Consider the following 13,154-nt stretch of genomic DNA (forward strand, 5'->3'; position numbering starts at 1 on the left):
TCCTTTTGCATTTTATGTCAAAATGGCAATGTTGTAAACAAAGTACATTGGGAAGAGTTTTGCATTACCAGATACTTTAAATTCACTAGTGAAAGTGTTCATATTGGTTGATGTATTTCTGGTTAAAGAATTCTATTGGCTGAAGTTCTTAGAAACTTTTTGTCTAAGGTGTAGCTTTTTGTGGTACAACATGCGAATGAAATTCTCTCTCCTTTAAAAAGGAAAACTTTTATTTTTATTTTTTTGTAAGTTATCAAAATATGATACATTAATGTATCATTACAGTGAAATATATTTATAATGGAATCAGGATGAAGCAAAAATAGAATTTACAAATTGTTTTATTCATCTTCTACTTTAGTAACACATTGAAAATTTAAATCTTAAGTCATTTCAAGGCCATTCTGATGCCTTGAGGCCATTTTCTAGATGAAAAAAGAAATACAGTTTAAATACTGTTTAGTCAGAGCTCCAGGTTAGTACAAAGTTGTTTCTCTTTGTCAAGTTTCTTTTCTCTTTTTTTTAAAGCATAAATCTATCTAATTTCGTAATGCAGTTATAACAAAACCGGTTGACTACACTGAACTGGAATAAATCCCCAAAACAGATTTTGGTTAAAGTAATCTTGGTTTTATAAGCTATCATAAGGAATATTGAAATTTTACATTGTAGTACTTAAATATGTCAAGTGATTCCCACTAGAGGTCATGAATGAAAATTATTTTTTTAAATAATGCTCTTTATTTTTTCTCTTTCATCTCTTCTATTCAACACTACCTGCTTAAATGTTACTATTGTACGTTACGGTTTGGGAAAAAAAGAGAAAGACCTTGCAATATTATGTCTGGCTTTTTCATGAAACTTTGCATAATTGTATAAAAACAATTTTTTCTCCACACAGCAAAATGATATAAACAGGAAGGTCAAATCCTAAATTCACTGAAGACTGCTCACTTCAGCACCAATGTTTGATCCACAGTCTACAACATAGGAAAGTTTAGTAACAACATATTGCATTAGCTCTTTTTTTTTTTTTTTTTTGAAGATAAAATAGTTATCACTCTTTTTGAAATTAAGTACTTTTCTGCTAAAATAGAGTTCACCTGTCAAAATCATAGAATATCAGGGTTAGAAGGGACCTCAGGAGATCCATCTAGTCCAACCCCGTGCTCAAAGCAGGACAAATCCCCCGTTTTTTTGGTTGATTTTTAACCCCAGTTCCCTAAATGGCCCCCTCAAGGATTGAGCTCACAATTCTGGGTTTAGCAGGCCAATGCTCAAACCACTGAGCTAACCCTCCCCTCAACTGTGAAATACAGTACAGAAACGTAAAATGATGATCAGAAGCACTCTGATTTTGTCTATTCCAAGCGAAGTTAAGTGGTTACTGTAAAAATGGTTTTGATCAGCCTGCCAATGAGATTGCAATAACCATAAGTCATATTTTGTTTTTTTCACCAGCCAGTATTTTGCAAGCCATGTCTCTCCTGATTTGTGCTGAGATGTACCAGGTATCTAGACTCCAGCATATCTGTGAGCTTTATATCATCACACAGTTGCAGAGTATGCCTAGTAGGGAATTAGCATCTACAAGTCTTAGCGTTGTCAGCTTGCTCAGAAAAGCCAAGGTATGTATTGCTCATACGTGAACATGTAATGTATGAGTGATGGAATTTCTTTAAAAAATTTTTGTTTTGATATTTCACTTCCCAGGGTTGGATATTTACTGGTATATCTGTTCTTTAGGGATTTGTGGTAGCACAAGGATAGCCAGAGTACAGCCTGCCAAGAGCACAGTTTCCCCCATCTTTGTACCATGAGAACTTTCTTACTTGCAGCATGCATTTGTGACATGTCCTGCCAGTAAGCCGCATAGTAGTAATTCAGCTAAACTGTCCAACTTCTATTGTAGAAGCACTGCAGTGAGTCTAGATGCAGTGGTTCCTTCTTTAGTGCTGGAAGAGCTGTCTCCAACTGTGGACCAATGCACAGAACGACTGGATAGAACAGAGTGTGCATTTGGAAATGATGAATTAACAACCAAGTGGTAAGACAAGATAGGTGAGCTGAGAAACAGCACAGCAAAGAGGAGAGACAAAAATAAAGACAGCTTGGGGGAACAGAAAAGGAGAGTAAAGACAAGACAGATAAAATCATTTTTACTGCTCAGGGATGGAAAGTGCAGCCTTTTAAGGAAAGTGTTTCATTAAAAAAAAAAAATAGGAGAGGGCAGAATTAGCTTACCCACAGTAAACTCTTGCAAAAAAAAAAAAAAAAAAATTGTACACAAAAAGACAAGGGAGAAGAGGACTTAGGAGATCTTGCTGTGGCATTAAACAGCAATTAGTTATACTTTATTAGATAGCTAAATTTAGTTTAGTTTAGCCACTGTTATATTAACCAAAACATTTTTAGAAAAGATAAACATACTCTCAACAACTGCTCCTTTGACATTGATTTTTAACTGGCCCATAATTTTCTCAGTGCTAATGTGCTTTGTGAGACTGTCATGGTGGCTGGCAGCTAGCTACCTGTTTGCTCCCAGTTTTCTACTATTTCAAACACATTCTCAGAATTTGTATGTCGTTGCCAGTTTTTTGTGCTATATTTTCTCTCATTTATTTTTGCCATGGATACTGCTCTTCATTTGCTATGCTGTTACTTTGACACTGGAAATCTTAAATTATGACTTTTTTGCTTTTTTCCTTCTGCTATCTTTTATCTGTTTTAGTCATGAACAGTATTTGTATTCTGTTTCACTTCCCTTTTTTCCTTGCAGTTTCACAACTCTGACTGCCTTTCAACTTGGCTCCTTCATTTTATAGCCACTAACTACCTCATCTTCAGTCAAAAGCCTGAATTTCAAGATCTTTCAGGTAGTTAACCAGTTCCTGTCTTTTAAAAATTAAAAAAAACACCACCTTTTCCATTATATTTGGACTGTAGAATAAATTCAAAGTAATGCTGCTTCTGAGCATGTGAGGAGATAAGTACATCTCTCAAGTCTTAAGTCTATTTATTTTATACATTGAATCAAGATTACAAGTTGCTTCCAAGGATGTGCTATTTAAACACCACATAATAAGCATAACTTTTTTTTTTAAGAAAAAATTTAGGATCTCTATAATGCTGTCCAATAGCTGATATACCATGTTATAAAACCAAATGGTTAAATGCCACTTAATTCATGTAAGTAAATCCAGGTGACAAAGTAGTCAGTCAAATTGGTTTAGGAAATAGAAGTGGAAGAGGTTTGTTTGTTTTTGTTTTGTTTTTGTTTGTTTGTTTATTTATTTTTAAGCCAAACCTTGTGAGGTGCGCCCACCCAGTTTGCTTTAAGAGAAATGTAGAAACCACCTGCCAGATTAATGGGAGTTGTATTAGCTCAGCATCTCTCACAATATGGCCCCATTGTACTCTGCTGACATCTGTATTCTGCCTGTCCCTAGTCCAAGAAGATGGGCTGTGGACATCCTCTGCTGCAATCTGATTCAGGAAATGCTGGGACACTGAGTTAGAAAGAAGGCTGAACTTTGCCTAATTATGATGACCTAAAATTGTGTTTCAGAAAAAGTTATTTTTTTAGGAAGATCAGTAACAAAATAATGTTTGTTTGTTTGTTTGTTTGTGTTTTAAGCTAAACCCACCAGAAAAAGGAAATTCAGCATTAGGGCTTATTTTACCCTTTTGTCACTATCAGAAGGCTTTTGGTGGTCTGTGTGAAATTGAGTAGTAGTTTTAAATTCAGTTCTTATTAGAAATATATACACATCCCCCTTTGTTGTCGTTCTCAGTATAGGAGTCAGGTGTGGAGAATGAACTACTCCTTCTTTGTTGTGGTTGCATAAGAAAGCATCCTGCACTGTTGCTACCTATGCTGTATCTCTTTTGTGGATAGAGGATTTCTCTCCAGGACTGTCATTTTGGTATCTTTTCTGAATACTACGTTCATTTAGAATTAACTAACTTATTTATGTCTAGCACAACAATAAGGATATTCAGGGAGTTGATTTTTACAGTTTATGAGCTGCAAAAAAACGTAGGCACAATGAACAGAGTTTCAGCCTTAACTTTACCACTCCCTTCTATTATGAGTTTGTGTGTCCTTAATGTTGTTTAAACTCATTTTTAGAAGTTTTTCCGTTTGTATTTTGTGCGTGTGTGTACACATGTTTAACATTAATACTATTTATTTACTTTTAGCGGAAGAGCGCAATTTTGTTGAGATGCACCGATGGCCTTCCAGTATGTACTTGAAACAGCTTGCAGATTACAGGAATTACATCAACTCCCAGAAATGCCACTGCATAGTAATGTAACCAGAAGATTGATTATTCATAAACTGGAGAATTACAGACTGGGAATTACATGGAGGCTATTAAAACTGTAGCAGGGATGAAAATAAACGTTTAAGTCCTGCTGTACTCTATAATTTGCTTGCTAATACTCTTTTCATTAATAATGAATTACTGTGATGTTTTAAAGGGATTAAGAAATATACCATAGGACAGCATAAGGAGTTAATCAGGCCTGGTCTACACTACAAAGTTAGGTTGACATAAACCGCATGTGCATGCCTATACCTAAATTTGTCTCTGACTGATATAAGTGCCCCATTAACAGCAATGCAGTAACACTACCTCCCTGAGCAGCATTAAGCCATGAATGATGTACTGAGGTTGACACAACACAAGTGTAAACAACGGCATTACTTATATGAATTCTAACAGTCCTCCAGCAGCTGTTCCACAGTGTCTGACGCTAACCTCTTTGGTCACAATTGTGAATGCCATTGTCCAGGGGTCATGGAGTCTAGAAGGTCCTCCCTCTCTTTTGAAGCCCTGTAAATTTTTGAAATGCCTTTTCCTGATTGTCCAGCTGGAGAGCACACCTAGCAGCTCTTCACTGTGTGCAACTATGCAGCTGACCATGGCAGCTATATGCTCCAGACACACTCTATCTTGGAGTAGAGAAGATATATTGGATCCTCTGGGCCTGTGTGTAGAAGAGGCTGTGTAAGCACAGCTATGGACCAGCCATAGAAAAATGAACATCTATGAGCAGATTGCACTGGGGATGCAGGAGAAGGAGTATGACAGGGGCCAGCAGCATTGCTTTGTGAAAGCGAAGGAATTGGGTCAGCCATATCAAGAGGCAAACAATCATTCTGGTGCTGACCCGCAGACCTGCCACTTTTACGAAGAGCTGCATGCCATAATTGTCAGAGACCCTTCTGATATCACGCACATAATCATGGATACCTTTTGAGGATCCCAAGCCACAGGTCCCTGGCATGAACAGCTGCGAGGAGGATGGGGGACATGCAACCAGGGAGCCAGGACCTGTTTTGAGACTCCACCGCAGTCCAGTCAGTCCCAGCAGTTGAGCATGGGTCAGTTCGATGCAGGGGAAGGAACTTCGGGTAAGTGTGTAAATGCATTTCCCATTACAATGACGTACTGCTGGTGCCCCCAATTTAACAGGGCACAGTTACTGACTTTTCATTAATTTGCTTGTACTAAAAGAGGTAGTAGTACAACAAAGACAGATGTTGTTGTTATCTGCTTTTCATTCTCTTGTAGAATTAGGCAAGGCAGGGCATATGGAGCAGTTTATGTATGCAGGGATTTCCCTTGAATTCTCCTGAGAGATATCGATGAAACTTTCGTGGAGGTACTCTGCGATCCTCTCCTGAAGGTTTCTAGGGATGGCAGCCTTATTGCTTCCTTTCTGGTAGGACACTTTTTCCCATGCCACTCAGCGATAACTTCAGCAGGCACCCTTGTAGTACACAGGCTAGCAGCAGACAGGCCTGGGTGGCTTCGGGACAATAAGCAGCAGCTGTGCTCTCTGTGCCTTTGTTCTATCAGGAGTGAGAGAACAACTAAAATCACCACTTCCTGTGGACAGTGGTGCCAGTATTTAGTACCATTGCTCTGTACTCATAGTTTCATGTAACTGAGCAATTGCCTCGTTTCCTTCCCTTGGTGGGCCATAGTCACCATGGCTGACAAGTGGCACCATGCACAAGCACTCGAAAGCAAACGTATCAATAAGCATGTCTTGTTTAAAATGTTAGGGGTGCGACATAAGCGGGTTCTGAATTTTAACTTTCACTTTCTACTGTAACTATATTGACAGTGGTACCTCTGTGTGTTTTATCTGCAGCTGTTGCCATTGTGGCTCTGAGAGGTTCCCCCCTCCGCACCTGAGGAAAGCCTGAGCTAGATGAGGAGGAGAAAGAGGAGGACTAGGGATGACATGTTCAATGACATCCTGCAAGCCAGTGTTGCATGAGACTGAGAAAAGGATCTGGAGGGTGAACATTACAGATAGCCTAGGGAAGGAAAAAGCAGAGGAGAGAGGCACCAAGACATAATGGAGCTTCTCCAACAGCAAACCGAGATGCTGCAGACTCTTGCGGACTTAATTTCAACAATCCCAGGTTCTCCTCCCTTTGCAGTCCATGGCAAACTCCATAACAGCACCTCCCTATGCTCTCCCACCCTACATTCCATGTGGTATCAGGGGCTTTATCCCTATCCGTCCCACTCCAGCCCAGCAGACATTAAGAACAACCACAGCATCACATAAACCGATCTGTGAAATCCATGGTTTCTGTATATGTAGATTAATGGACAAGAATGTTCTTTCCGCTGGTTTTTCTGTTTCATTAATTTATTTTTAATGTATTTGCTTTTAAATTGCACAGATTTTTTTCTTTGCACTGGTTTTGCTTCTGAATAACATTTTATTATTTGGGAAATAATCTTTTAGTTCACAACACATGCTTCAGAGTATCTAGCAATTCTGAAAGCACCTACTTAATTGTTACTGTACAGTGTGGCACAACTCATAAGATCAGTGACAGCATAATAATCATAAATGTACAGCAAGCACAACAAAATTAAGAGGTGCATTGACAGTGTTATATTCATAGATGTACAACACACAATTCCTAACAGGCCCCAAAATAGCAGGGCCGAGTAGAACAGAGTACACCACATGTTACTGTGGCTCACAGTTAAAATGCTCTTCAAAGCCTCTCTGAGCTGTATGGTTTGGTATTGAGCTCTTCTAATAGCCCTTGTGTTTGGCTGTTCTAACTCAGCAGACTGCCAGCCCACTCTGGTGGAAATTTTTCCCCCTTTGCTTCCCTGAGATTATGCAGAACACAGCGGGCAGCTATAATCATTGATATATCTTTTTTTTTTTTTCCACTGAGATCCAGTCTTGTGAGTAAACAACACCAGCATCCCTTCAGTCTTCCAAAAGTGCATTCAACTGTCTCTTTGCACCTGCTAAGCCAATAGCAAAATCTTTCCTTGGTGCTATTGGGATGGCCAGTGTACGGCTTCATGAGCCAGGGGAGCCAAGGGGTAGGGTGAGTCTCCCAGGATTGCTATTTAGTATCTCAACATCGCCAGTGGTAATCTGACAGTTAGGAAAGAAAGTCCCTGCTTGTAGCTTTCTGAACAGTCCTGTATTTTTAAAGATGCAAGCATTATGCACATTCCTTGACCAGCCAAAGTTGATGTCAGTGAGGAGACCCTAGTGATCCACCAAAGCTTGCATAACTATAGAAAAGTAGCCCTTTCTATTGATGTACTCTGTGGCAAGATGGGCTTGTGCTAAAATAGGGATATGTATGCTGACTTCGCTTCACCACAGTTCAGGAATGCCGTTACTGAAAATTCATCCAGCATGTCCTGCATGTTCCTGAGTCACAATACTGCATAGCAAGAGATGTTTAGTGGCCTTGCACTTGCATGACAGTGGCCCCCATAGTGGATTTTCCAACTCCAAAATGATTTTTCACTTACCAGTAGCAATCTGACATTGCAGGTTTCCACCGTGCAATCACTACTGTCTTCTCCACCGTCAGTGGAACTCTCATTTTGGTGTCCCTGTACTGGAGGGCTGAGGCAAGCTTGGCACACAGATTAGGAATGTGGTCTTGCGCATCTGAAAGTTCTGCAGCCACTGCTCGTCATCCCAAGCCTGCATTATGATGTGATCCCACTAGTCAGCGCTCGTTTCTTGGTTCCAGAAGTGGTGCTCTACCATCTGCAGTTTGAACACGAGCAACAACCTTGAATTTGTTCTTGCTATGTCCCAGAGCAGTCTGTGCTCCAAGATACTGTTGTATTCCCTGCTTATTTGGTTCATGTTATGGGTCTGCAAACATCGGAAGATCTTGCGTCCTGGCTTGCAACACTTATGACAGTAGTGCAGAGCTGTGCAAGCGCCATGCTTTAGCCAACTATTCTTGTAGGGAGTGGTGTGTGTGGTATGTCAGTGTTTGGTCCTAGAGGGACGGTGTAAAAAAAGGAAGATTAATGAAAAAGTAACTTAGTCCTGAAAACAAAGCAGGATGAACCATTTTAAAGGCACCTGCAGAAAAAATTGCTGCCAGGCGAAGGTGAGACCCACCATATTAAGTAGTACCTATAGTACTTTTCTGTTAAGAGAGAGGAGGAGTTTTTGTATCTCTGCACAGTTATTCCTTTGGGAATTACACACTAGAACTATAGGGGATTTTCTTCTGGTGCACTTTTAGAGGTCCAGATAACATTTCCTATTCTGGACAAAAATAATGATACTCTGCTCACTCCAAATATCGAAGGTTAGCTCAGTTAAAAATGTTAATTAAAGAGTATTTATATATAGCTTTGTGTCTGAAGATCTAAGAGAGCTTTGCAAATGTGAGCAGCATTATTATCTTTGTTTCACAGATGAGGAAGACTGAAGCAGAGAGGGGTTGAGATTTGTTTAAGATCACATTGCTAGTCAGTGACAACTAGGAATAGCACATTGTCTCCTGCAGGGAATAAAACAGATGAGTCTGTTACCATGGAGAAAAAGAAATGTTAAAGGTGGAATAAAAATGGTCATACATTAAAGTGGAAACAAAATATGCATAAATCATATTTACATTTTTTAAAAATTATAACTACCTCCTTATTTTCTAATGTTTATATCTGTTGCAGTAGAAATTAAAAATTCTAGATGTAGATCAGCTGGATGAAACGACAAATGTTGAAGTTTTGAAAGCTTAAGGCCATCAGCAAAAATGACTACAGAATTATGTCTAATTTGCATGAATAATTACTTAACATGCTCTGTCACAGTATCTGCACCTACAAATGGCCAGTTTAATCATTTAACTAGTGTTTGTATGCACAATACTAAATTCATGTGTGCAGTCATGGTAATTACGTATACAAATTGTGTGTGTGAATGTTTGCCCATATTGCATGTGGCCCTAAGTTTTTAATATTTTGGAAATCTGATTTGCTACACTAGAATTTCTTGCCAATAACTCAATGTAGTGGGATATTTATTTTCATGAAGGAGATTTCATAAATCCTTTTTCCCATTAATAGCTTAAAAAAAAGTAAAATGGAAATATGGACCATTTCTGTGGACCAGATAATATTTTATGGTATTGTATATTTATTTTAGTCTTTTGTGTTAATCATCCACAAACACTTTATATAGTGAGGCCAAGAAATGTGAGGAGACATTTATCCATAGATTTATAACTTGCTAATTACGCAAACACAAAATAGCTTTCCATTCTTCACAGGTGTCTCTATTATGTTACCTATATCAGGTGGAGACATTAGGTCAAACCCAGATAGATGTGATAATTTGAGAAAATTAGTGATTTCTCCATGCAAACAGAACAACAAACGGATGCTTTTCTTTAAATTTAAAAAGCACATTTCTAAAATCTATGGCTTAGATATAGGTTTTGCTATCTCATTATTTAGGTACAATTCAGAAATCCATACATGATAGTCAGAAGTTAGTCAAAGCACCACTGAGTTTGATATGTATAATAACTTTACATGTACAATATTTTTCCATTGGTTTAAATTAAAAATTAGGAAGTTCCTGAAAATTTCATTCAAACAGTTAAAAGATCTGGAAACATTAAAATAGCATAGAAAAGGAAAACTGGTAAATCAGTTTAGGAAAAAAACTCTTTAGGCTTTGTATAGGCAATCAAGTCTATCTTTAAGAGAGCTGTTCTGCTAATAACTTTCACTTTTCTTCTGAAGTAGGATTATCACCTCTATCAGTTTAAGATATGGTATAGGATCTATTCTTTTATAACTGCTTTGAATGCATATTGAGAGACTACACCTCTACCTTATTAACGAATCCTTTTAACATTTACACACCTTTTTTCCATATTTGTTTATGATACATGTACGCTTACATCAAGCCAGTATGGAGGTTTATATTGAGGCTAACATAGGAAGTCTTCTGTCTTAAGAAACATTAATTTCCACTGCTGTAGTCTTTAGATCTTGGTGAACAAGGTAAGAAAAAAGTTTAGGAGAAAATAACTTATTTTACCAAGGCATGTGCTGAAATTCAGCTTTTAATATTTGCATAAGTTATGGAATGGTATTTTCTTTTCGACTAAAATTTACAATATCTAGATTTAGTATTTAATATTTTGTAACAAAACAATAAACATTTTTTCTGCATCTCAATTTCATGTGATTATTTACCCGTTTTTGTTTAGAAAGTTTGAACAGTGTGCTGGGAAGAGTTAAACAGCAAAACTGTAATTCATGTACTGGTAGATAAAGTGAGAGTAAGCAATGTTGTTGCTGTTCTGCATTTGTAGTGTTCCAGAGCCCAAATTAGAATTAGGACCCCACTGAACTACATGTTGTATATAGGAAGACATTTTGTAATAGGATTGGTGTTGAATAGCATTGCATTTCACATGGTTTGTATATAAATACTGAGGATACATTTTAATGAAGTTTCCCAAATTAAGTCATAGAGATGCAATAGCCTCTTCATAGCCACACTTCCATCTTTATTTTCATCCCTTCTCTAATACTCTCAAAAAATTTTTTTGAACTGGCCTGTGAGGGAGAAAGTGAGGAAAAAGAATGACATATGAGGGGTTTCTGTTCAGTTTTTTTTCTTAGTGGCGCATCAGAGCGTAGCCAGCTCCATCATAGCACTTCCTGCCAACACTTGCTCTTCAGCGCTGATCTCTTAGATGAGCTGAAGCTCGGTAGTAGAAAAGAGGAATAGAACAAAATACTTCGGTATGAAGCTAGGAGAGATTTGAGTCCTGATGCTGCATATTAAAGATTGACATGGATTTATGCGCTGAGGATTATTCCTTTGAAGTAAATCTGGGCCATGACTTAAATGCCATAAGGGACCATTCTGATCATCTAGATCACGGGCCCCAGGTGGCCCACCACTGATCTAGATGCTCCAATCACTGTACATGCTGTCACTGTTGTGGGGTAACTGCATCTTTGACCCTTCTATGGCATCATTGAAAACACCTCCCTTAGATGTTGGTTAGAGGCCTGAGCCCTAAGTGGGGTGTTGTAAAGGATAGCACGAAGGAGTCAAAGGTGCAGTTACTTCAGATCTGTGGCAGCGTGTACAGCATTGGAGCATCTAGATCAGGGTAGGGTAGGCCATGAATGCTCACAAAATTGGGGGTGAGGGCTCTGGCTGTAGGTGCAGGCTGTGGGAGTGGGGCTGCAGATGAGGGTCTTGGGATGCAGGACTGTGCTCCAAGCTGGGATTGAGGGGTTTGGAGGGTGGGAGGGGATTAGGGCTGGAGCAGAGGAATGGGGCATGGGAGGAGGTCGGGGTGCAGGCTCCGGGCAGCACTCATCTCAAGCAGCTCCCGGAAGCAGTGGCAGTCCCCCCTCTGGCTCCTACACAGAGGCACGCTGCTGGCTGGGCAGCTTTGCATCCTGTCCTGTCTGCAGGCATCACCCCTGCAGCTCCCTATGGCCGTGGTTCCCAGCTAATGGGAGCTGCAGAGCTGGCACTTGGGGCAGAGGCAGTGTGTGGAGCCCCCTGGCTGCCCCTATGCATAGGAGCTGGAGAGGAACATGCCGCTGCTTTGGGGAGCCATGGCAGATGTGGAGTGGGGTAAGCCCCCAACACCACTCCCCAGCGGAAGCTCGAGGGCTGGATTGAAAGGTGTGATGGGCCATAGTTTGCCCACCCCTGATCTAGATGCTGCTGTCTTACAAGTAAGAGTCTCAAACATTCTGATTTTTCTTTTTTTTTTAACCTTGGACAGGATCAACAACGACCAGCCACCTTTTCACAAAGCACAATACATTTACTTTAGGACAAAAACATTGCAGAGAAAACATACCAGCTATTATCTGTCTTTCCCATGGAGACCCTGGTAGGTTTCAAAGTTCTTCAAATTCTTCCAGCAGAGTAACACTCTTGGGTAGAGTCTCATGTCAATTATTGGACTGAAAGAGAGTCCCCCTTCCACTACATCAGGGTATCCACTTTATACCATTCTGCATTCTTTTTCTCCTGGGTCTCTTGAAACCGTTCAAAACCAGTAGCTACAGTTCCCCCTTGCCCCTGTCCCCCAGATGGTAGTACTTCTCTAAAGTTGCAAAGAATCCTGTGGCACCTTATAGACTAACAGATTTCTTGGAGCATGAGCTTTCGTGGGTGAATACCCACTTCGTCGACATGCATCTGACGAAGTGGGTATTCACCCACGAAAGCTCATGCTCCAAAACATCTGTTAGTCTATAAGGTTCCGCAGGATTCTTTGCCGCTTTTATGGATCCAGACTAACACAGCTACCCCTCTGATACTTCTCTAAAGTTGTTTATCTGCCCAGGGATTTGCATTAGTCTGATTTCTTCCCCTCATTCCCAATTTTAATTCCCCCTGCCAGAACATAATCCACAGTTCACACGCATGCATAAAGCATTTATAGACACAGTAGTCTGTAAATATCCTATCTGCCACTATTATCTGGCACATCTCATCACAATAATCTAAAGTTTCCATGATTCCACAGCCTCACATCTGTCCCACATACATGTAGTAAGATACTCTAAATAAAGACAGAGGGTGGGAAAAAGGAAATAGTTATTCCCCTATTGTACAAAATGGGGAACGAAAGACCACATAAATTAAATGACTTGTGCAAGGTAAAACAGGAACTCCATGGTGGAACTGGGAACTGAACCCATCGCCTACCCGTCCAGTGCCTTAGCCAGACCGTCTTTCCTTTCCAACTGAATCTAACTTTTATCTTCTCTAACTCTTGTCTTAAGACTATGAGTTCCTTGGAAAGCAGGGTTGGCTGTTGTGTGGCCACAAGCACCCTG

General features: G+C 39.7%; 1 protein-coding gene across 9 annotated transcripts in view; it reads left to right on the plus strand.

Annotated features, from left to right (window-relative positions):
- Nucleotides 1–10,502, plus strand: part of RHOBTB3 (Rho related BTB domain containing 3) — a 60,289-nt gene extending 49,787 nt beyond the window's left edge. For 3 of the 9 annotated variants that reach the window (XM_032798670.2, XM_032798674.2, XM_032798671.2), the window contains 4 exons: nucleotides 1,462–1,628; nucleotides 2,780–2,876; nucleotides 4,204–5,392; nucleotides 6,169–10,502. In XM_032798670.2, coding sequence (XP_032654561.1) covers nucleotides 1,462–1,628; nucleotides 2,780–2,876; nucleotides 4,204–4,319 — 380 coding nt within the window. In that variant the 3' untranslated portion in view covers nucleotides 4,320–5,392; nucleotides 6,169–10,502. Of the gene's footprint in view, nucleotides 1–901; nucleotides 996–1,461; nucleotides 1,629–2,779; nucleotides 2,877–4,203; nucleotides 5,423–6,168 lie in introns of those variants that run through there. The other 6 variants (XM_032798672.2, XM_075067096.1, XM_075067097.1 and 3 more) reach the window with 4 other exon arrangements.
- Nucleotides 10,503–13,154: the final 2,652 nt, after the last annotated feature.

The sequence above is a fragment of the Chelonoidis abingdonii genome, chromosome 6, assembly GCF_003597395.2.
Source record: "Chelonoidis abingdonii isolate Lonesome George chromosome 6, CheloAbing_2.0, whole genome shotgun sequence".
In the NCBI taxonomy this organism is placed as follows: Eukaryota; Metazoa; Chordata; order Testudines; family Testudinidae; genus Chelonoidis; species Chelonoidis abingdonii.